Source organism: Camponotus vicinus, unplaced genomic scaffold (assembly GCF_025532165.1).
Source record: "Camponotus vicinus isolate PSW18456_S1 unplaced genomic scaffold, iyCamVici1.0 SCAF_5, whole genome shotgun sequence".
NCBI classification, from domain to species: domain Eukaryota; kingdom Metazoa; phylum Arthropoda; class Insecta; order Hymenoptera; family Formicidae; genus Camponotus; species Camponotus vicinus.
In genome coordinates this window covers 5046701-5070267 of record NW_028141977.1, presented here as the reverse complement: position 1 = coordinate 5070267, position 23567 = coordinate 5046701, and the positions used below count along the sequence as shown (strand labels likewise).

Sequence of the window (23567 nt, the reverse complement as noted above, 5' to 3'; positions counted from 1 at the left end):
TTTGACAATGAAAAGTTGCATGAACATCGACGCAAGTGTCACGGATTATGACGATAACAAACTGTGAAAGTGATAACATTATTTAAAAAACGTTCCGCGAGCGATTAATAAACATTATTACCGCCGTCATCCCACACCGTTACGTACAAGATGTCGTCAACATCGCTCTTAAAGCTCATTCGTAAACGCGCTGTATATAAATATTTTGATATGCATGATCTTTGTATTTTTTTTCACCTTCTATTTTACTTAACAAATTCGCTGATCGCAGCCATTCATATATAAATGCATATTAATTAAATGAAAAGAAAGGAAGATACAAGGGATTTAACATTAATTTACTACCACTTTTAATCCTTCTAAATTTTTAGCGTTTGTTATTTGCAATTTTGCTTTGTTTTATATTTTTACATAAAGCGTAGAAATTTTTCTATATAATAATAAAAAAATCTATATAACAATCTATATAATACACATATCTCTATTTTCTTTTTATATATAAAAAATATATAAAAATAAAAATATATAAGAAGATATAAAAATTAGCGATTAGTAAAATAATACAAAGCACAAATATTTAAATCACTCTCTCTCTCTCCCCCCCTCTCTCTTCCTCTCTCTCTCGACTTAAAGGACTCACTAAACTTTTTGGGTAAAATAGAACTTTACACGTGCAAAAGGCTCCTGTGTGTAGATATAACTATGAATATTTAAACGGCGGTCCATCCGCAAATGGCCAAGGACACTCGAATTTCTCACACGAGCACACTCTTGTTCTTATGCTCTCATGCGTGGGGGCACACAAGCAAGAACACGCGCATGCAATATCGACTCGCATTTCGAAGTATGTATTATATTCACTCGAAAAACAAGAAAAACCAAGAGAAAAAAGATATAAAGTAAGTAAAGACGAAGGCTGATCACACACACACACACACACACACACGCGCGCGCGCGCGCGCGATAGGACCAAAGGCTGCAAGATCCTGCAACCAAAAGAACGTTATCCCGTATAAGTTCCTTTTTTTTTAATATTTAAAAATTTCAAATTTTTATTTTTTTAATTTCCATTTTTATTTTTTTTAATTTTTAATTTTAATCTTTTTTTAAATTTACAATTTTTATTTTTTTTTTAATTTTTTGATATTTGTAAATACGAATACACACATTATGTTTAAAATGACATTATGTTTAAAATCAAGAATAAATATGAATAAGTATTTAAATCGAATTAAATAAGATGTTCAAAATAACCAGCACGAAATTTTATTGTTCCTATATCAATTTTTAATAGCTAAAAAAAGTATTAAAATTATCAAATTTTAATTTGTTATCTCGTAAACTAATGCTGTCATTCATTTGATATTTTTGCGGAGAATTATTTAGAATAATCTCTTTTACAATATATCTATTGCGAGTAGAAAAAAGTCAGTGTGATCTATTATGCATATTATTATTGAATTGATTATTAAAGTGCTTCTTTTAAAATACGCAAACATGCACAAAATGAGAAAGTGTTAGAATTAGTGGTGAAAAAGCAAATTGAAATGTGTCTAATATCATCATAATGGAAATCTAATGGTATCATAACGATATCATAATGGTATCAGAACATCAATCTGGTTTTAGAAAACAGTATTTGTGTGAAACGGCAATTCAAACTGTTGTATTGAATGAAAATTAATAATTAGCGAGGGAAAAATAGTAAAAGTAATTTTTATGAATCATAAGCGAGCTTTCGAAACAGTAGACAGAGAAAAATTAATAGAGAAATTATATCAATATGGAATCAAAATGGCTTTAGAATGGTTAAAATCATATTTAAATAATAAAACGCAGCAGGTTCGCTTTAACGATAAATAGTCTAAATTAATTGCTATATTGAATATAGACTGCCACAATCTGTACTGGGACCTTTGTTATTTATTGTATATATAAATGATATAATCGAACTAGTAGAATGTAGCATAAAAATTTGCTGATGATACATTAACATATGTACTTGGTAAAAGTAGTGCGCAGTTAGAATAAAAAATGAATATAAATTTAATATAGTGTAAGTGTAGTAGAAGAATGGATGAATAGAAATAGTTCAAAAGTTGAAAATGAATGCAGAAAAGACGAGATATATGATAGTTAGGAGTATAAAAAAAGAACTGAGAGGAAATATCGTATTGAAATGCTCTTGGATGGTACTCAGATAGAGCGAATAGAGATACATAGGAATACTTATTGATGATAACCTTCGATTTAAAAAACATTGTGATTATATGTTTAAAAAAATTGGAAAAAACCAGTTTTTTATATTTAAATAGATTTTGTATTTAAATAAAATAGGAAATTTCTTTTATGTGGACATATACTAGATGTATTGTATATAAGGCAATCGTTTATATTGAATATTGTGCAACATTGTTAATGGATATGGAAGAAATACAGTTGGATAAATGCAAGTAGCGCAAAATCAAGCAATGAGAGTCATATTGCAATATGATAGATATACCAAAGTGGAACATACATTGCAAACGTTGCAGTTCATGTCCATAAGACAGAGGCTATATTATAACGTATCTTTATTTATTTTTAAGATTTTAAAGAATTTGCTAACAGAACAGTTAAGAAAGACTAGAAATAATAGAAAATAAAAGTGATAGATAAACACGACAGGCCGGAGACATTGCAATATAATTTCAGAGAACAAAAAATGTGCAAAAGAGTGCATTTTATTTATTTACGAAGGAATGAAACTATAAGTGTACTAGTAATATGCTATGTTTTATCAGCCGAGATAGAACAATGTTAAAGGATTGAACCACTTAAACGAATGTTAAAAATATATATTCTATTTCATGTAATCTAAAATTATATACTACAAATGGCTGAGAAAGTTAAAGATCAATCAATCAAACAATCTCTCTCTCTCTCTTTAATTTAATAACGTTTTAATAACGCTAATTTAATTAAATTAAAACGCTATATTAAACATTAATAATGCATAATACTTACGACTTTTTCAACTTTTCTTCTTATAAATACTCTTAGTAATTTCTCTAAGTTTCAACTATAATTATGCATATATACACTATATAATTATAATTATAAAATAATATATAATTATAATTATAATATATAATTTTAAATTATATATTGAATTTTGAATGTTGTAAAATGTTGTTAATTAACCGAACTGACAATAATTGAAACATCATCATTTATTTCATGTTTAGTGCTACATAACAGTGGTTTACCTGAACCATTAATCCATTTAATTATTACAAATAGTCCATATTCGTTTTCGAGTTACTATACGTATACATATTTTTAGTTAGTTGCAACTTGAGAATGATTCAACAATGAAGATCGTTTTTAACATAGGATGGATTCGATAGTTTCTCTTGAAGATGAAAGAGATTGATGTCATTTAAATCATGAGTCACTTTACCGATCTGCCATTTTTGATAATATGTATGTATCGAGATACGCGAAAAATTAGCTACGCTCGAGAGCACTGCAAATTAGAATAAAATCGACGAATATTCTCGAGAAATGGGTGAGTTCTTTGATACTGAAATCGAGAGAAAAATAAATTGTAAAGAAATATATTAAGTCTTAAATCTTAATCTAGTTATTGTTACAGGTTGGATTTATTGTTACAGGTTGGACAGGTTTATTACAACAAGAATTTGTTGAACAATATTTTTCAAAGTAACAAATTCTAATTTACAAATAATAAATATATGAAACCATGTTTGTTCATTATTGTGAAGAGTTAGTGATCGCTACTTATCACATTTGCTAATATAATAAACATGTATACGGGAAAGATATTATTTATAAATCTAATTTAGTTTTATTATTTAATTATTTAGTTAATTATTTTTTTACCTCATGATTTAATTACGACTCACAGCAAATTCTTTTTGCAATTTATTTCTATATATAATTTTATGATCGATTTGCATGAATTTTTATCATATATTTGGAAACGATCATTAACTTTTCTCATACCGTTTATCGAATTGTCAGTTACAGTCAACAATGCGATTTATGATGACACACGGCTAGCGCACGTCACCACGAAGTCGCGAAAATATAAATTTCCGCAAGGATGAGGACATTCGCATCCGCAGACTGGTTGACTAATTGTTCCAATTATAAGCCGCGAACCGGAGTAATTAGTCGCGCATGCTGCGATCAATCGTTCAGAGTCTAATAACTGCGTAATCATACATTTATCAGTTCATAAATCTTCTCTGTATATAAACTTTCCCAAAAATTCACCAACTAAAAAAGTCAATAAAATAAACAAATGTAGTTCGTAACCGATAAATTGCATTACATGTGCAAAATATTCAAATCTAAAACATAATGCCAAATTTATTTTTATTTTAAACAGAATTAATACACAATAATACAATAATTGAGAATAGTTTCCTTTCAGAAAATTCAAGATTTTTCTATTTATAAAGATCAAAAGAAATCTTAACCTCTCGTCAACTTTAGTTTTTTCTTGAAAAAAAAGTGTATATATATTCTAAACACCTATATATCTATAATAATCTATAATAATCACAAGATAGATGTTAAAATAAGCGTGCCATACAACCATGCGCGATTACTCGATGCAATCAACTAATTGGCAATCAGTCGTTCGAAAAACGCTCCGCGCATGGCAAACCTGGAGTGTTTAATACGTAAGATTTCATCGGTTGCTTATCACGCGCGACGTCCTGAGGTCATTACTAAGTCTTTAAAATTATTGGCCTTTGCCAAAAAGGATAAAAAATCTCTTAAAATCTCGCTTGTATAAAAGATCTAGAAAAGAAATAATACCCGCTGTCCCTTATTTACCCGCAAGTACCGCTTTTGTCAAACCGCTTTCGCAAAACCGCTAAGTAAAAACTCAAATCGACACACAGATTTTCACCGGGCAGTTTATTGTTTTCGCGCTCAACTTTCTATTGCGTAGATCTAAAAAGATTATACATTTTAAATAATTATAATTAAGTGTCGTGGTATTTTTAACAAAATAAAAATAAAAAAAAAAACAAAAAAAGGTATGTGTCAAATAAAGTTAAGTTGAGTTAAGTTAAGTTAAGTTCGAGTTGTAAGGTCATTTAACTATTGCAAATTTAAATTTTGTGGCCGTCTTCTCATTACGCTACCGCGTAAACCGAATTCGCCCGCTAAAATCTTTATAACATTACTTAGAATATTGACCTTGACAAAATATATGAAAATTATTGAAATTGGAAAGTGGCTCCCTATATTTGCTTAATTATCTTATTTTCATGTATTTTTATTTTTTATGTTAAAATATTAAAGTTATCTTGCAACGCCAATTGGCAATTATACGTATATACATATATACATATATACAGAGTGTCTGGCGTAAGGTGTCTCACCGAGAATAATATAAATCGATCTCGTTAAATTGTGCTAAAATGTATTCTATATCACATTTTGCGAAAATTGTGTACAACCACGTAAAATTTCCAGATATTAATTAACGAAGATCGATCAATGAGCGTAATTCGCTAGACCATAAGATGTAGGCTCTAGGCACGCCAGCGATAAGTATTGCACGGCAATGAAAAGACAAAAGCCAGAATATGTACAGTCCGACTTTTATTCTATAAGTTTTTTTTCTATAAGTTTTTTTTAATTAAATATTTCTAATTTTTTATTTTGTGTAATTTTCAATTATTGATTTTTTGTTTTGTAATCATACCAACAACAAATTTATATATTTTTTTTATTTTGAAAAAAAATACATATATTTCAATGTTAACTTATATCTTATGGACCGCTTTCCTCTTCACGTATGTATATAATAGAAGATGTCTAACACTTTGAGTAATGTGATGCTCTCTTTTCTGCGATATATTGAAATATTGCAAAATTTTGAAATATTAAATAAAAATAAAATTGTTAGAAAACGAGATTTATTTCCAATGAATTATTCTCCTTAACCTTGATGTATGTTTTCACGATGATTCTTAATAATTATGATTCTTAATAATTTTCAAAAGATTTTCATTATTAAACACATAATCACATATTAAGATTTATTATTAAATTACACTCACTTAGATATTCAAGTATATCGAATTCACTTATTTCAAACTTTTTTATGTTGAAATTTTCAAACTATGTATTTTATAATTTCACTTTATTGTAAAGTAAATGGCGAGAAGAAATTCCTTATAGCCCTAGAACCTCTTCCTAGAAATCCTTTTTCCTTATCTAAAAAAAAATTAATCTAACTCAAACCTATTTCTGATTTTAAATTAAAGTTAAGTTTTCTCTAAGGAGGAAGCAAAAGAAGAAGCAGATTCCCTCCTCGCCTACGTATTTATTTTATCAATTTGTTTTTTATATCAATTATTTATTTTATCAATAAAGTAGAATTAAAATACATGATTTGTATAAAATATTGATTAGTGACGAGCAAATATAAACTATGGAAAATTTTTAACGATATAAACAATAATCCTGAAGTATTGATAATGATACAGAAACAAACCATTAAAAAAATATAAACACAAATAGAGGATATAACGAAGATATAATACAAATGCGAAAATTATTTCAAAATTGCATACCTCAAGAATGAAATAAGAATGCTACATTCAAAGTAATTCAAGTGTATTACTTAGGCCCTATGCAATACATGTGAAAAGAAAAATAATTTGTGAGATGTAAGTTAATGTAGACATTTACCAAAGATATTATATTAAATTATTAAAAAATTAAAAAGGAAATGGCATAAGAGCCAATGCGCGGTTGAAGCACAGAGAAGTAACAACACTTCTTTCTTTTTTCAATATTAGTTTATTAAAAACTCATATTATACAACAATAAAAAGCAAACGTTTCGGATCATCTTTTTATCCTTCCTCAGCACGATGTAAACAATATATATTACAGATTATGACGCGTCACATTGTACGAATTTGTTTCTCGACGCGTAGGTGACGCTAAATTGCATCTCGCGGAGGTCTAGTAAACGCCCTGTTTCCAATAAATAAATATATATTAAATCAGTTCATATATTATACATAATCATGAAAAAATACATATGTCGAACTATTCGCACGCAATGACTCATTTATTTTTTTCGAACAAACAAAATCATTAAAAAAACAATTTTGCATTTTAAAAGACTTTCAAGGCTAAATCACGAAAATTACAAATTATTTCAAGAAAAAAGAATTAATTTTTGGAGAAACTGACAGATTGAACGGACAACGACGAAAAGATTAAACCGGCGAAGAGGAAAGAGTCTTTCGATGGAATCAGGAATTAGGGCGAAGAGAAGGGGAACAGCGGGGAGACAGGTCTTCACGGAGCGACGTTTAACAGCACCGTAACCGACCGGGATGATTACCTCACCAGGTAGTGTAGAACTCGTCGACCTACCCTCTCTATTCGTCGCTCAGCGTCGCGACGCCCATAAACGGAAGCCCCACGGCGGGGTACTCTGGCTGCCTCCTCTTCTTACCCCTCCCCCTGGCTTTCCACCATCTCGTGCGATATATATCCAACCTTTTAACCACCTGCCGGAGAAGCAGCGGCAATCCCGGGCGGTGAATGCGCAGCAACCGAAAATGTTCAAGTAGCCGCGGTAACGCTTTCAACTCTCGACTGAAGAGTCAGTCGAAGAATCCTCTTGATAAGACGGTTTTTTGAAGTTAAAGATATCTCGGATTGGACTATAGAAGAAAAGAGGAAAAAGGTAAAAAAAGAAATGAAGCAAAAAGAAGATAGCAACAGCAAAGGAACGTATTTTAGAAGACAAAAATTTCTAAAATAATTTTTTCTTTTGACAAATTTAACTTGCATGGTCGTCATCAAATTTGTCTGATAAATATTGCGAATAAATATTGAATCAAATCTATATATTAATACGAGAAAAAAAAAAAATATATATATATATATATATATATATATATATATATATATATATATATATATAATAAAATAACAAATTTATAAAAAAAATCTTTTTAGGCATTCTCACTTTTAAATAAACAATTTTACTTGAAAAATATTTGAAGTTATTTAAATGCGAAAGGACATTTTTTAGCCGAACCAAATCGCGCGATACTCTCCTTCGCTTGGCTTCATTCATTCGTTTTGATTTCTTTTCGTCGCAACGATTGACAGCGGCTTTATGGCAGCGCTACGGTCATACTTAACGATCGAGCCAATCGTAAAAAGCTCTGCTGGCGCTGCGGAGCGCAGATAAGGTCTTCGTCATTGACAACCTTGGCGATAGAAGAAGGACGAGCTTAAACAAGGATGAAAAATCTTATCAAACTGCGTATTAGTGTTCGAAAAATATTGGTGATTTATTATACAAGATGAGTATTTTAGTAATTTTGAAAATTACATATTTTACTAATATTTTTTCGCAAGAAAATTTAAAAAGATAATGATTTATAAAGAGAGAAAGGAAAAGATAAAAGATAGTATCGTGATTGAACAATTGATAAATAACATTTACAAAACACCGAGAAAAGAAACAAGATTGACAAAGTGCGGATAGAGTCCATATTTGTTATTTATATAAAATAATTGTGTGAGAGTTGTGTATGATTGTGTGTGAGTAAAAATAAAATTTTTATTTTTATATAATAACATGGTATTGTAAATTTCGTGGGTATTTTTATTTCCAAAAGAAAAATTAAGTTTTCTAAAATCTGATTCTTAATTTTAAATAAATCTTGATAGAAAAAAATTGATGTTCAAAAATTGACTTTCTTTATCACTGGATACGTGTTTTACAGTTTTCTTAGACATAGACCGTTGCGAATAATTTCGAACACAGTTACTTGCCATAATTACTTGACTAATTGCTAATTTTTATTATGTCATTAACTGGGCACCTTAGCATTCTGTCTCATAATAATTAAATCAATGTGATAAATTTTCGAATTTAATATACGCGCTCTCAAATGAGATATTTTTTGACATTCTACTTCTTGCAATGTTCGGAATCGCATGTGTTTGTTTACAATATATGTGCGATTATGTGAGATTACGTGGAACAATGGGAAAATCAATCAAGCAATATTTCCAATATGATTATGAATGAGAAAGTTGAAAATTGTGGAATGAGACGAGTCAGAAAAGGAGAAACAGAGAAAATTGTTAAAAAGATCTAACAAGACATGCAATCTAACAAGACACGAGGGATGTAGAAGAGATATGAAAGCGAAAACAATGACTCCTAATAAAATATAAAGATGTCTCATAATAAACTGTCTTCGTTTAATTTATCGTACCATCTTGAAATATTTGAATAAATTTTGCGAAAAACATAGATTTTTTAATTCTTACTTTATTCTTTATATACTTCCAAACAAATGCGTCTTTTGCGACTTCAGTACAAATAAAGGAAAAAAACGTGTTAAGCATAAAGAAATTCATTTCATTATTCCAAAATTTTGTTTAATACAAAATTTAATCGTACAAGATATTTTAGATTAGTTATACATAATGTGTTGTTAAATATATTTTTTATTAATAAATCGGTATAATTAAAAACTATAAATCTTCAAAATGTCTCAAATCGCTAACGAAAAGTGCAGACTTAAAAAACAAAAGAAAAAAATGTATATCGTTTATTCAAGAGATAGCCCATAAATGGATGTTGCACCTTTATTAGCGACAAATATAACAAAGCTTCTTTTCATCACTGTGACCGAATCGCATAAATTTGCGAGCATCTCTTGAGTCTTGTGCGATCATCCCTCGTGGCTTCTGTTAAAACTCCGACGCGTTCCATGTGAAGACAAAGGTGGCAACAGAGATAGCTGCGGGCAACGACGAAGGCAAGAGGAAAAAAATGGTAGTGGAAAAATCGTAAAAGTAGAAGAAAGAAAAAAAAGACTATATATATATATATATATATATATATATATATATATATATAGAGAGAGAGAGAGAGAGAGAGAGAGAGAGAGAGAGAGAGAAAGACAGAGAAGTTCGATGTCGAACTCAGCCCTCGAGCAACCATCCCCCTCCTCATCTATAGGAGATATCCTTCGACTCTCCGTGCTGTCGTACGTGCTCGCTCTCACCCGCAGCCCGCACTCTCGCACATATACGTACTCGCACATAGACAGGCGAGCACAGAAAGCCGTAGTCACCCTCCAGCGGCCTCGCCCGTCTCACTCCCCTGCCTCGCCGACCCTGCTCGGCCGGCGTGTTCCCGCCCTCTCCGTGTTTCCGCGGCCCGTTCCAACCACCCCGTTCCAGCGTGTCCCGCAGGGCATGTCCCTATACACCACTGGCATGCAATTGTCCGCTCTATCGCCTCTAAATTTGATCTCGCGGCATGATCGACGTATCTATAAAAAAAATTATCTCTCTGATAAGATGTCATAGCTCTCCGAGAATCACGTCGTTAAATTCAAAAATATCTGCGTTCCGCCGGCGATTTTCTGCAGATTTTTCACGCGGGCGCCGCGCGGACAGTACTTTCCCCGCAGCTGAAAAATTCTCATCCCCTTTGGTGGCACGCTCCGCGGCACGCCCGGTCGTCTCTGTTATACTGCCGGCAGCAACCCAACCGTCTCTCCCCCTTCTCGTCTTCCACACCCGCGCCATCCAACCCCAAACTCATCTCCCCTCGTCGTCCACCCACGCTCGTCGTTCCCGTCGCGCCCCGTCGCGCCGCTATCGTCACGCCGCCGTCGTCCCCTCGAGCCAGCCGAGCTAACCATCCCATCCCAATCACCCGGCTACCCACGCGCGCTACCCCCTACTACCTTTCGACCACGCCACTCTGCAAGCCGCTCGTTAACCTGCTAGCGCCCCTCTAACCGCTGCTACAGGGCCGCCACCGCTGCTACAGGGCCGCCACCGTCGCTACCGTGGCTGCTATATTTACATATCAATATTCCATGGTGTGGTTGTATGCTCTCCTGATTGTAAAGTAGTAGTGGCGTGCTCCTTGGATCCCGATTGCTCCCTATGCATCTTCCGAGTCTTCTCTCTTCCCGCCTTGAATTTTTTGAGATCCTAAAGAGAAAGTGTTCTTAGACATGTATTCTCGCTGAGGAATTTGAAAAGACACCGAGAGTAATGATTCGGCTACAGTTACATGTTTTCGACTGACAATTAAGAAAATTTGACCCTGAAATGACAAAAGAATAGGTTTCGAGGCAGTTTTTCTCTCGAATTGTACAATCGTGCAACCGATATCAAGAATGTTAAAAATATGGATTTTATGCCGACTTTTATAATGACTAAATATGTCGCAAAAAGTCTTGTGTATTTTTTTATTCTATATTTTATTTATATTTTATTTCATATCACGGTTCTCTCTCTCTCTCTCCAAAATAATATAAATATGTGATGGTTTTTACTTCATCCGTGTTTGATTCCCTTAATACTATCAGTTACTGTTGGTTAAGTAGTGTTGTTGGACGAATACTGCACAATAAAGAATAGATTCCGATTCCGCTGGTAATTATAGACTCAATTATATCGACATATGCATGAAAAATATCTTCGACAACTTCTCGTCATGTCGAAAATTACATCAATGATCGAAATGCGAACGAGATCCGTCACCGAACTGATAATTTCGTTTACCAGAATTGGTATCAGAACTGTCATGAAAAATTATAACCGCGCGACCTATTGCGCACACATTACGCGCGAAATTTCAATTATACGGTAAAGGTCGATTCAGACTATACGGCACGGATCGACACGTATCGGCAACGATACGTACCGGCACCGGCACGACAAAACATTGTACAATGCATATTTTATGTAACTGTTCACATTATCCGGTACTAACCTTCACGTTTCGTCAACGGGACGTTCCGACGTCGGCCGACATTCTCGTAAAGAATGTTTTGATGGTACGTGTCGGTGACGTTCCGATGCTCGTCTGTCAATGTGAATCAATAAACGGAGAAAACGCACGAGAACGGACGCAGCAAAAGATGGATCAAGAAAAATTAATAGAAATTGTTAAGTTCCATGAATCTTTATATGTAATGAATGATGCGAAATATAGTGATACCGTGTATAAAGAAAATGTTTGAAGAAGAATTGCAAAGGATATGAACCAGCCAGGTAAGATAAATAATTTATTTTATTTATATTTATTTTATATATTTATGGTTACTTATAATATATTTATAATTTTTAATTTATTGTGTCTTGCCATTCAACACGACCATATTCTGTCATAAAAAATTCTTTGAATGCGTCTCGAACAGTAAATGTAGTGTTTATTGCACTTCCCCCTTGGCGTGATAAATTTTGCAAATCAGTGCCAGTGTTATAATTATGCATAGAATCTTGTACATCAATACTAAAATCTCTAAGATAATTGTGCAAAATGCACGTAGTCATAATGATTTTGTCTGCATTTTCTGGTTTTAATTTCAGCCTTCGATTATAAATTTGAAATTTTTGACTTAATATTCCAAACACATTTTCGGAAACTCTTCGTGCGCGTGAGAGACGATAGTTAAAAATTCTTTTCGATCTATCTTCCTGAATTTGCGAACCAGGATATGGTCTCAGAAGATATTTTTTTAATGGAAGTGCCTCATCGCCAACTATGACATATGGCATAACGTTCTGCGTATTAGGAAGCGCATTATCTTTCGGGACATTTAATTTATTTTTTTCAAGCGTTTTGCCCAATTTCGAATTAGCGAATAGGCCTCCATCGCTATTCTTACCATATCCGCCTATGTCTACCGCGATGAATTTGTAATGTGCATCCACTAATGCTAAGAGGACAATGGAAAATATTTTCTTATAATTAAAAAATTGAGATCCACTATTTGCGGAGGCTTGAATCACTACATGTTTCCCATCGAGAGCGCCTATACAGTTTGGAAAATTCCAAATATTCCAAAATTCTTCGGCAATTTTTTTCCAATGATCTTCTGTAGGCTTTGGCATTGTTAATGACATCAAATTCTCTATTATTGCTTCGCATACTTGAATAACAATCGATTGCACCGTTGAATGTCCGAGTCGATAACTGATAGCTATTGTTCTAAATGAATCACCAGTAGCTAAGAACCTACGAAACATAAATTAAAATATTCAATTTAAAATATCCCATTTTTATAGAATATTTCATTTTTATATAGTTAGTTATATGTATATATATATGTATACATATAACTAACTATATATATATATATATATATATATTTTTTTTTTTTTGTTAATTTTTATACAAATATTGTTCGTCTTTTTCTAGCTGCTGTTTGCAAAAAAACATGGACGAATCTCCGAGACTCATTTAGAAGAGCTTTGAAAAAAAAGCGTGAAACGAAAAGTGGACAGGCCGCCTCAAAAATAAAAAAATGGAAATTTGAAGATGAGATGTCGTTCTTATTACCATTCATGCAAGAAAGGGAAACATGCACTAATTTGAAAGATGTTAGTGATGATAATAATGAGGATGAACCGAATGAAAACGTATATAATGATACAAACAATGATAGAGAAGATGTTCGAAATGACAGAAGAGATGATCGGAACGATGACAGAAGAGATGATGGAAACGATGATAGAGAAGATAATCAAAATGATGATAAGGATGATGGCAAAGATGACGATATTGTTGAGGAATTACATGCCGAAGATGAAAAAAAGAAGAAACAAAAAGAAAATTATAGAAAATCTCTCGCTACAAACAAAACAAAGACTAAAGGAAATAGATGCCAAACACAACCAGAATCGGCATCAGTAATATTGATGAAATATATATTGGATAAAAAAACTAAATCGCAAATAACTCCAAATAACTCTTCGACTCAACCTAGTGCAATAGACACATTTTTTTCAAGTATTGCAGCGACAGTAAAGAATTTTTCTCCTTCTTATCAAAACATAGCTAAGTCGCAAATATTCTCCATTATCACTGACCTTGAAATGAAGCAAATTACGCAAGAACAACCATTTTTTGGACCTAATACACCCACACAACATCAACATTCTGCACAAATGCAATATCACACTGGGCCGTATAATGTATCACGTTCTTTACCATCATCTTCATTTACAATGTCACATTTCAGCGAAGAAACAGCATATAATGAGAATACAGCTTATACAGAAAAATTGTAAATTCAATAAAAATGTTTTACCTTAAACAAACTGCAAGTCTTTCTGTCGGTGAAATTGCTTCACGAAATGACGTATTTTGTTTTTGTAACATAGGTTTGATCAATTTTAATAACTCATAGAATTTACATTGCGGCATTCTAAAATATTGATAAAATTTATCGTCATATTTAAGTAAATCTTTGAATAATGTCCAATGCTCTCCTTCAAGTTTTCTCTTTTTCAATATTGGATGTACCTATTTTCGACTTCTTTTCTTTATTTTTTTGACTTCAACTTCGTCATCGTCTAAAAGTAAAGCTATAAGAGCCAATTCATTGTCGCTGAATGATTCATCCATTTTATAATTTGTAACTGCTAAATGTCAACTGACGAAGAGTTGCCGAAGCAGTCTGAACAAATGCAATAATTTGTCGTGCCGGTGCCAATACGTATCGTTGCCGATACGTGTCGGTCCGTGCCGTATAGTCTGAATCGACCTTATAAATGTATGCTTTCATTTCGTCACCGATTTTATCACTTTGAGCAATTCATTATGAAGAAGTAATGTAAACATTCCAATATATAAAAGGGTAAAACAAAACTGCATTTATATGTATAATACTAAATGTGCAACAATATATATATACATATACAGGGTAGGCCATTTTAATGTACGCACTGAAATATCTCAAAATCCATAAGTTTAAGACAAAAATGTTTCAGACAAAAGTTGTATGGTTTCAAGGAAGACATAAGATGGTGCCATTAGTTTGACCTTGAAGAGTCACCTGAAGGTCACGTGAAGGTCACCTCCAACTTTTTAAGCGGGACGCCCTATATGCTTTTACATTTTCTTGTAGCTCATCTCGAGAGCTTTCCAAAACACTACAATTAAGTTAGTTTTCATTAAGTACTTTTCGAGTTATGAGGCTTGAAATCATTTCTTAATTTTACATAAACCGTAAAATATCTTGTAAAATATTCATTTTTTGATTATCTTACCTTAATACTTTTATGCACAAAATAATGAGAGGAATCAATTGATGTAAAGAAAACATAATTGTTTCGAAAAAAAACGTAATTTGGAATTAACAATTACATTTTTTTTTTCGAAACAATTATGTGTTTTCTTTACACCAATTGATTCCTCTCATTATTTTGTACGTAAAAGTATTAAGGTAAGATAATCGAAAAATGAATATTTTACAAGATATTTTACGGTTTATGTAAAATTAAGAAATTATTTCAAGCCTCATAACTCAAAAAGTACTTAACGAAAAGGTACTTAATTATAGTGTTTTGGAAAGCTCTCGAGATAAGCTACAAGAATGTGCAAAAATATATAGGGTGTTCCACTTAAAAAAATTGAAGTGACCTTCACGTGACCTTCAAATGACTCTTCAAGGTCAAACCAATAGTACCATCTTATGGCCCCCTCAAAACCATACAACTTTTGTCCGAAACATTTTTTCATAATTTCCATATTTTTCGAGATATTTGCCTGGGACGATTAAAATGAAACACCCTGTGTATATATATATATATGTATATATATATATATATATATATATATATATATATATATATATATATATATATATATATATATATATATATATATATATAGTTTCCGGCCTGATCAAGAAAATAACATTTCTTCGGGCAAAATGAGATTTATTTGTCATCACAATCTGCTTTGAATTCAATACGTTTGTTCCAACAATTGTTTTTCTGGACCTTTCATGCCTTCAGTGAAATAAGATTTGTCTAAATCGGAAAAATTAGCATTTACAGAATTGATTAGAGCAGAATCCCAGATTGCCATTTTTTCAAATTTAAGGAGAGAAAGAAATCTTTCAAGGCTAAATCTGGAAAGTATGGATGAGCAATCAATTCATATCATAATTCACGCAATTTTGCGATATATTCGATTTTTTTCATTGTTGATAAATTTCAACAATTGGTCAATTTGAAAGACGTACAGAAAAACTAAATATGAAAACGATCTAAAAATTTAACAGTAGATATTTGACAGTGCTATTTATCGGATTGTTATAGACTTATGATATAAATATTGTATTCTGTTGTGTGGCCAGGCCGTAAGCTTTTACCCACCTGTATATATATATATATATATATCAATTGTTGCTATTACTAACTGCCAGTGTTTAAGAAAATTTTTTTTCATGTAAACAAATCTCATTGATATTTATTAAAATTGTAAAGAAATTTTATCAAAATTTGATTATAAAAAGGAAGGATAGTTACTCTCTTTCTTTAGTTATCATTATTGGATTGTTTAAATACTCTAATTTTATACATTTACAAAAAATATTGTTACTTCCATAAAACTCGTAATGTGTTTCTATGTGTGTCATCAAAACTAAAGAGGTTAAGGATACATTCGATTAATCAGACGATTCCTTATACGTACTTACTGTACATCAATTTATTTTCAGGAATAAATGCAGCAACAGACGTTGAAAACCGAGCCGTCGCGGCGCATGCGATATCGGGCAGGTGCTAATTTTAACCGTTTCCTTTAACTCGCGTATTTATAGCCGGCCGGCTCTCTCGGGACTCTTTAAAACGTCTCGTCGGTCCATCCGTCGCGCGCGCGGAAAGCGCCCCGAATAATTTAACGAAGCACTCGGCTTCGAAACGAGGGCGCGTCATCCTCCCTCTCGTTGCGCTCACCCCTGTGTGGATTTTCGCTCGCTCGTGCGCGCGGAGAATTGACGTATACCCGTGGCTATAAGCTTCAAAAGTTATGCGAGACCGACAACTTTCGACAAATAAACCTTTCCTATCGATGCTTTCACTGTTTTTTTATTCGCGCGCACGCGCACTTTCTTCCACTTTTCCTTATATTTTAACTTCCGTTTTAACTGGCAGATCAATATGATATACATTTGAATGAATATATAAGTATATGAATGATTTTCAAGAGAGTGTACTGTCAAAATTAACGATCTAATAGTATTAGCCAATTTATCGGAACAGAGCCGTGATTTACTGAGTCTGAAAAAACTATTAGTTTAATTAAAAAATATATCGCAACCTCATTTTAATGATAAATATGGATTACTCATAGACTTCTTGTATTTCGTGTTACAAATTATTCATATTTATGATTGCTTTAATTTATACTCTTTTTCGTAAGCAATGTCTGTTTATCAACATTTCCAATTTTAATTAAAAGATTATATGTGTGTATATATATATATATATATATATATATATATATATATATATACAGGGTGTTTCATTTTAATCCGACCAGTCGAATATCTCGAAAACCAAGCCCGGGAGAGAAAAATATTTCAGACAAAAGTTGTTTGGTTTCGAGGGGGCCATAAGATGGTGACAATGATTTGACCTTGAACAGTCATTTGAAGGTCACATAAAGGTCACCTTAAATTTCTTAAATGGAATACCCTACATATTTTTGCACATTCTTGTAGCTGACATCGAGAGCTTTCCAAAACACTATAATTAAGTACCTTTTCGTTAAGTACTTTTTGAGTTATGAGGCTTGAAATAATTTCTTAATTCTACATAAACCGTAAAATATCTAGTAAAATATTCATTTTTCGATTATCTTACCTTAATACTTTTACGTACAAAATAATGAGAGGAATCAATTGGTGTAAAGAAAACACATAGTTGTTTTGAAGAAAAAATATGTAATTTGCAATTAACAATTCCATATTTTTTCTTAAAAACAACTATGTGTTTTTTTTACACCAATTGATTCCTCTCATTATTTTGTACATAAAAGTATTAAGGTAAGATAATCGAAAAGTGAATATTTTACAAGATATTTTACGGTTTATGTAAAATTAAGAAATTATTTCAACCCTCATAACTCAAAAAGTACTTAACGAAAAGGTACTTAATGATAGTGTTTTGGAAAGCTCTCGAGATAAGCTACAAGAGTGTGCAAAAATATATAGGGTGTTCCATTTAAAAAAATTGAAGTGACCTTCACGTGACCTTCAAATGACTCTTCAAGGTCAAACCAATGATAACATCTTATGGCCCCCTCGAAACCAAACAACTTTTGTCTGAAATATTTTTCTCTCCCGGGCTTGGTTTTCGAGATATTCGACTGGTCGGATTAAAATGAAACACCCTGTATATATACAGGGTGATTCATATAAAGTGATCGATGTGAATATTAGCTAAAGTTAAAGAGCTATGAAAAAATTTTTATACCAAAGGATGTTTGACACAGAGGGGGACATCGTATGGTACAAACGATATTTTTATAGATGAAGGCATTAAGGAGATTTCAAGATCAACTTAATTTTTTTAAATGGAACCTCCTATTTTTTATTACATATTCTTGGAGCTCATCTCGAGAGCTTTCCAAAACACTATAATTAAGTTAGTCTTCATTAAGTACTTTCCGAGTTATGAGGCTTGAAATCATTTCTTAATTTTACATAAACCATAAAATATCTTGTAAAATATTCATTTTTCGATTATCTTACCTTAATACTTTTATGTACAAAATAATGAGAGGAATCAATTGGTATAAAGAAAACACATAGTTGTTTCGAAGAAAAAATATGTAATTGTTAATTGCAAAAAATACACGAAATACGCACACTGTATGGGGGTGGAAACTTTTTACTTTAATTATTAATTTTGGAACACTGTAACTCAGTGAAAAATGATCCAATTTCAAAAAATAAAAAACCGTTGTATTCGTCTCAATGCCAGCTACAATATTCACTAGAACAAAAAAATCGATTGCCATTTAAAAAAATGGCCGTCATGCAGAAATCTCGAAAGTGGCGCCACCTACAATTAAATTGATATGACCAACTTCTGCTCCCCTCGGAACCATAAAACTATTGTCTGAAACATTTTTCCCAATCTCTTTTACTTTAAGAGATATTCAGCTGCATCACTTAAAATGACACCCTATATATGATTTTATATGATCACTAGTTTGTTCATTTACCGCTACGTGACGCTTCTTTCTCATATTTAAGTTTAATTACGAGAATTATATGTATAAAGCTTGTAAAGGGGGACAAATATGAGTAAAAATATTTTGCTTCAATTTAATTTCTAATACAAATTCCTCAGTGGAGGAACTTCAGATTTCAGATATTAAATTAATTTTATAAGTTGAACAAGTAAATGTCCGGTGAATAAATGAAAATGATCAGTTCATCATATACTTAAGCTGTAAAATTCAATATATATATAAATACAAGTTTTAATTTTATGTGAAATAGATAAATCAGTTATATTATTATTTAATTATGTTGGGCTAAATATTTTATATATTTATATATCATAAAGGATGCATAATGCGATCTAATCATATATAATTAAAAATAATTTTATTTATATATATATATATATATATATATATATATATATGTATGTATACACAGGGTGTCCCATTTTAAAAGTTCCACTCTCATAACTTTTCAGGATCAACGTTTGAAGGAAAATAACTCGGATAAAAATTGTAGGGAACATAGGGTGCTATCTAATAGTGACCTTGGATTCGACATTAAACGTTATTTTCAAGGTGATTTGAAGGTCAACTTCCGTTTCTTAAATGGGAACCCCTATTTTTTATTACTTATTCTTGTAGCTTATCTCGAAAGCTTTCCAAAACACTATAATAAAGTATTTCTTCATTCAGTACTTTTCGAGTTATGAGGCTTGAAATAATTTCTTAATTTTATATAAACCATAAAATATCTAGTAAAATATTTATTTTTCGATTATCTTACCTTAATACTTTTATGTACAAAATAATGAGAGGAATCAATTGGTGTAAAGAAAACATACAGTTGTTTTTAAGAAAAAATATGGAATTGTTAATTGCAAATTACATATTTTTTCTTAAAAACAACTATGTTTTTTCTTTACACCAATTGATTCCTCTCATTATTTTGTACATAAAAGTATTAAGGTAAGATAATCGAAAAATGAATATTTTACTAGATATTTTATATAAAATTTTATATAAAAATATCTAGTATTTAATTATATAAAATTAAGAAATTATTTCAAGCCTCATAACTCGAAAAGTACTCAATGAAGAAATACTTTATTATAGTGTTTTGGAAAGCTCTCGAGATAAGCTACAAGACTAAGTAATAAAAAATAGGGGTTCCCATTTAAAAAACGGAAGTTGACCTTCAAATGACCTTGAAAATGACGTTTAATGTCGAATCCAAGGTCACTATTAGATAGCCCCCTTTGTTCCCTACAACTTTTATTCGAGTCGTTTTCCTTCAAACGTTGATCCTGAAAAGTTATGAGGGTGGAACTTTTGAAATGGGACACCCTGTATATATATATATATGATTAGATCAGGTCAAAATCCATACAAAATTATATTATATATAATTAGACAAACATTTTCCTGGAATTATATATCGTTATGTAACATTTTGCTTTTAATGTGTCAATTGAAAAAATATGAATAAATTTATTCATTTTATCTGTATTTGCTATCTTCCACAAAAAAATGTTTGCAAAAGAATTCTTTTAAACAGTTTCATTTAAAAAAAAGTATGTTCCCCTCTTTTCTTAAAATACGTTATAATAAACATGAAAGGTATATAATCTCATTTCTTATATTTATAAATGCATACAATTCATTAATTTAAATAGTAGTGTTCTATATGTGTAGTAGTGTCAATAATTTTATCATACATCTTTTAGGTAATTTTTAACGAATATATTAATTTTTTGAATATCAATATTTCAGATTACAATTTTCAACTGTTTTATAAAATTGCTTTATAAAATTCTGCCTAAAATAAATTAAAATTCCCTTAAAAATTTGAAACATTATTATTAATTTTATTCTATTTCTATATATAAAATAAGTTAGAAAAAAATAAAAAATTGTTTAAATAACCTATTAGTAACTTTAATATATTTCCATATTTTAATATTTTCTCTTAAAATTTCTTGATGGAATATGTGCTAATATTATTTTTATTTTTTTATCTCTTTTCAGACGAAACAGAAATTCTCAATTAATCGCGCGATCCGCCAATCCGCGTCTGTCATGTCGAAATCCAAGACTTTCGCGTGTGGCTTATTCGACAGAGATTCCTCTCGCGCACTTCCCTTTCGGAAGGGAAGTTTTCCAACTCTGGGGATTCTGGGGCAGAGGCGCATGTACCCTCAGGAGGTTTCGTGACCAGAACGCTCCGCATTGCCTCGCCTTCTCATCGCTTACGCTATCGCCGTCCCGCATCCGCAAGCCGGCGTGACACTCCCATACTGAGCTTGCAACGAGAATTTTGCTCGACTTAACCGGATCCCGTGTGATGCCTACATTAAAGAATGAGATGACGCTTCGAGAAAGTTCCTATTGACAAATCGAGTGATTAAAAGAGAAGCGAATAATTTGATGATCATGTCTATCCTTCTATCTCTCATCATCTTTTTAAATAAACTACCAAAAAACAAAAAATGTTGCAAGAAAATCGTAAACATATTTTTTAACTTATCCTTATTCGTAAACTTATCCATTTGCTCTAAATCTGCTATCATGTAATACATACTTATATAAATTAGTACTTTCATAGTCGGCAGATTTAAAATTGTTTAAAATTAAATTAAGATTTAAAATTAAATTGTTTCGCAAATGATTGAATTATCCAAATTTACGACTATAGTGTTTGGTTATTTTAATATACACTGTGTTCGGAAGTTCAATCGACAAATTTTCAGAGATTGTCGGGGGCACCATAAGAATCATATTTTGCAAATGAACCTGGGGTCGGAAACGTGTCATTACATCGCTACGACATACGGAGTGTTCGAAAGAGTCGGGACCTCGAAATATCACAAAAAATAGAAGTTTTACAAAAAATTATTTCAAACAAAAGTTGTAGGGTGTAAAAAGGTCTATTTACTGGCGCCATGTGTTTGACCTTGGATGGCGTCGTCAAGGTCACGACAAGGCCACCTTGAATTTGTGAAATGGAACCCTCCACTTTTTATTGCATATTAGAAATCAGAAATAAAATACTTTATTTTTTAGATGATGATTTCAATCGGATACGTGCTTTAACAACAGTGCACAACAGTACTGTTTGGAGTACAAACTCAAGTCTACAAAATAATGAAGGTTTTTATTTGCTCGAATATCTGCAATAAAAAATGGCCCAAAATATCATACGCATCGGTCAGTTATAAAAGTAGATCCACCATCATTTACCACTTCTACCTTCATTCGCGGATAATAATACGAGCTACAGTCGTCGACTTATCAGGAAAAACTTTATAACTTCAATAACTTCGAAACGACTTACTTAAAGTTGGTAAAATTAGTGCTTTGAAAAGGTCTCGAGAAGGGTTACAAGAATATGCAATAAAAAGTGGAGGGTTCCATTTCAAAAATTCAAGGTGGCCTTATCGTGACCTTGGCGACGCCATCCAAGGGCAAACATATGCGCCAGTAAATAGACCTTTTTACACCCTACAACTTTTGTTTGAAACAATTTTTTGTAAAACTTCTATTTTTTGTGATATTTCGAGGTCCCGACTCTTTCGAACACTTCGTATGCTGTAGCGATGTAATGACACGTTTCCGACCCCAGGTTCATTTGCAAAAAATGATTCTTATGGTGCCCCCGACAATCTCTAAAAATTTGTTGTTTGAATTTCCGAACACCCTGTACATATATATATATATATATATATATATATATGTATATATGTATATATTTTTTTTTCACACATATACATATTAATTTAATTTATGTATTCAAAAACAGGCATTTTTTAAACTTCAATATCAACCCCTTCAAATCATCGTATCTTTTATACTTTTTATACTTTTTCAGACTTTTTATCCGGGGAAACTTTTGATCAGCACTATCTAAACTACAACATATTTCAATTTCAACCAATTTAACCGAAGCCACTTTTTTCATATAAAATGTGCGAAGTCCTTTAAGTGGAGATAAAAGTTCTACTGAGAAGATATTTTAGATTAAATTAATCATACAATTATATGTACTTTGAATATATAACTATAAGTATACCTGTGTCGAAAACTTTCGATAGTCTTCAAAATATAAAATTTATTTTATATATCCTCTTCTCAAAAAAATAAAATTTATTTTAACCCCTTTTCTTCTATTTCATATTTTCGAAAATATATATTAACTCTTTCTCTCTCCTCTCTCTCTTTCTCTCTGTCTCTTTCTCTCTCTCTTTCTCTCTCTCTCTCAATTGTCTTAATTACAACTGAACATAGAATGGCGCAGGAATTTGTATTGAGATTTTTATTATTTATCGTATATAAATAATACAAAGTTTTACGGAAAATGTAGTATAAAAATGTTTACAGATGATACGCTTATATATATATATATATATATATATATATATATATATATGTATATATATGTATATAATTAGAGAAAATAGTACGGAATTAAAGATAGAAATTAACATAGCATTTAA

At 31.5% G+C, this 23567-nt stretch overlaps 1 protein-coding gene and 1 long non-coding RNA gene across 2 annotated transcripts in view; both read left to right on the top strand.

Moving 5' to 3' along the window:
• LOC145972159 (uncharacterized) overlaps positions 1 to 23140 on the top strand; it is a 95776-nt gene extending 72636 nt beyond the window's left edge. Inside the window, exons 2-3 of the long non-coding RNA XR_014439072.1 lie at positions 21103 to 21579; positions 22943 to 23140. This is a non-coding gene — a long non-coding RNA (uncharacterized LOC145972159). The remainder of the gene's footprint in view (positions 1 to 21102; positions 21580 to 22942) is intronic.
• LOC145972158 (uncharacterized) lies at positions 11728 to 14137 on the top strand. The gene is made up of 2 exons (XM_083100490.1): positions 11728 to 12098; positions 13249 to 14137. The coding sequence occupies exons 1-2, from the start codon at positions 12086 to 12088 to the stop codon at positions 14118 to 14120; spliced, it is 885 nt and encodes a 294-aa protein (XP_082956616.1). The 5' UTR covers positions 11728 to 12085; the 3' UTR covers positions 14121 to 14137.
• Positions 23141 to 23567: the final 427 nt, after the last annotated feature.